General features: G+C 38.0%; 1 protein-coding gene across 1 annotated transcript in view; it reads left to right on the forward strand.

Moving 5' to 3' along the window:
• The window catches only part of LOC101864200, a 14,026-nt gene that overhangs the window by 9,154 nt on the left and 2,146 nt on the right, over window positions 1–2,726 (forward strand). The window contains exon 6 of the mRNA XM_005091634.1: window positions 2,399–2,494. Coding sequence (XP_005091691.1) covers window positions 2,399–2,494 — 96 coding nt within the window. The remainder of the gene's footprint in view (window positions 1–2,398; window positions 2,495–2,726) is intronic.

A 2,726-nucleotide genomic window follows, 5' to 3' on the forward strand; every position in this document is an offset into this window, starting at 1 on the left:
CACGTTTCCCTCTATTTTTAAAAAAAGATTGGAAATTCTTTTTTCTTCTTTTTTATTACATGCCGAATGGAAAGTCTTTTTTTAGTTACCTTCAGTGTGCTCTTGTTGTGCCTTATTGTGTGAATTTCCCTCTCTATTTGACCAAAAACGGGGTACGTGTATGTATGTTTGAGCGCGCAAGAGTGTGTAGGCGTTTGAGGGAACGAGACACTTTTATTCCCTTTTTAAAACACGTTTCTGTGTTGAATTTACTTTAAAATAATTTTTTAAAGAAAAGAAATAGAAACCAAAACCAAAAACAAAACCAAAACAAAAATAACTACAAAAATAATTTATAAAAAGCAAAAGTCAATTCTTTCGGGTTCTGTTACTTGCTCCCTGTCGGTTCTTGTGTTGACGGCCCTTCACTTACTACAGACTTCAACATATTATTAAGTTAATTTAAGGACCACTTGCAAACACTCTGAGTGGTCTTCTTGGGCCGACCTAGATGTGGGCGTTCTTGGACTGATCCAGTGACCTGATGGGGCTACATCAAGCGGACAATGAGAGGGTGTGACCAGAGAGTTTGGTGTGACACTGCAAGCGCTCTGGCAGCTTCTCAGATTCCAGCTCCATCCTGCAGCCATGCCATAGCTCTGGCACGATCAGAGTCTCTCAGCTTTCGCCTTGGTGGCATGTTGATGCGATACTGGATTTTGCGCAAACAGGGGCTTATTTTGCCACCAAGTGAGCACAGTTCAAGACCTGACGTCCGTATTTGACAATCACCAGAAATTTTAACTGAGGAATGTCCGTGGTGTTGCACAAAAGTCGATAAAAAAGCAGCAAATTTGACTAAAATTCCCCGAGGATTTCCGTGTTGCACGTGGCGATTTAGGAAGCTTTGCAGTACGCATTGGTAACCCATTAAGGGTTTCAGAGCAAAGAAGTTTGAAACATTCCTTGCTGTCTTTTTTCGGATTAAAAAAATCATGAATGTCTGTCAAGGTGGTCCTTAACTTATGTCGAAGTCTGCAGAACAAAAATGTCTCCATTTCGGTATGCTGTGCGTAATTGTGTAACGGGTTACGTTGTGTGTAGTTGAGGCACAGCGTATGTTGTGTGCTACTGTGACGCAATGTAGTATGCTTGTGCGTGGTTTTGACACAATATATTTTGTGTGTAGTTGTGACAATGGGTATGTTGTGTGTATATGTGACCTTGGGTATGTTGTGTGTCGTTGTGACACAATGTATGTTGTGTGTAGTTGTGACACAATGTAGTTGTCACATTGGGTATGTTGTGTCTAGTTGTGACCTTGGGTATGTTGTGTGTCGTTGTGACACAATGTATGTTGTGTGTAGTTGTGACATTGGGTATGTTGTGTGTGGTTGTGACATTGGGTATGTGGTGTAATAGTTATGACACACAGTATGTTGCATGTAGTTGTTATAGTTGCAAAGCGCATAGAGCATGCCGTAGAGCGTGGATATGGACTTTATAACAGCTATTAGTTTTATTGTTACCATAATTATTACCAGTAGTAGGAGTAGTAGTTGCAGTAGCAGTAGCAGTAGCAGAAGAAGTAACACCAGTAGTAGTAGTAGTTGTAGTAGCAGCAGTAGTAGTTGTAGTGGCAGCAGCAGTAGTAGTAGTAGTAGTAGAAGTAGTACAAGTAGTAGTAGTAGCAGTAGTAGCAGTAGTAGTCGTAGTAGTAGTAATCGTAGTAGTAGTAGTTGTAATAGAAGTAGTAGTTGCAGTAGCAGTAGCAGAAGCAGTAACACAGGTAGTAGTAGTAGTAGTAGTAGTAGTAGTAGAAGTAGTAGTAGTAGTAGTAGTAGTAGTAGTAGTAGTAGTAGCAGTAGTAGTAGTAGTCGTAGTAGTAGTAATCGTAGTAGTAGTAGTAGTAGTAGTAGTAGTAGGAGTAGCAGTAGCAGAAGCAGTAACACCAGTAGTAGTAGTAGTAGTAGTAGTAGTAGTAGTAGTAGTAGTAGTAGTAGTAGTAGTAGTAGTAGTAGTAGTAGTAGTAGTAGTAGTAGTAGTAGCAGTAGTAGTATCACTAATATTATCTTTATCATAATCAATATTCTCACTAATATCACTATTATTATTATATTATTATTATTATTATTATTATTATTATTATTACTATTATTATTATCATTATTATTATCATTATTATCATGTTATCATTATTATTATTTTTATTACTACTATTATTATTATTGTTGTTGTTGTTTTTGTTATTGTTAGTATCATTTTTTATCTTTATTATTACTATTATTATTATCATTATTAAAGGTGTTATTATTATTATTATTATTATTATTATTATTTTTAAGTGTTATCATTATAGGTTTTAAAACAATCATTTTCACTAACTGTTAAGACACGCACTGGATTCTGTCATCGACAGGAAGGTGGTGAGAGACAAGCCAGAGATCCTGGAATTTTTGGGTCAGACGCTGCCCTCAGTATATGTCCAGAGACATTTCACGGAGACATACATCAGGCGAGTGGACTATTCAAACGATCGGGCGAGGGAAGGAAAATTGGTGTACACCGTCTTTTTCTCGCTTTATTCCCGGCTGTCTGTCTGTCTGTCTTTCTCTCTTTCTCACTCTATCACACTCTCTCTCTCTCTCTCTCTCTCTCTCTCTCTCTCTTTCATTCACTCTCTCTCTCTGTGTCTCTCCCTCTGTCTCTCCCTCCTCTCTCTCTCTCTCTCTCTTTCTCTCTCTCTC

The sequence above is a fragment of the Aplysia californica genome, unplaced genomic scaffold (assembly GCF_000002075.1).
Source record: "Aplysia californica isolate F4 #8 unplaced genomic scaffold, AplCal3.0 scaffold00033, whole genome shotgun sequence".
NCBI lineage: Eukaryota > Metazoa > Mollusca > Gastropoda > Aplysiida > Aplysiidae > Aplysia > Aplysia californica.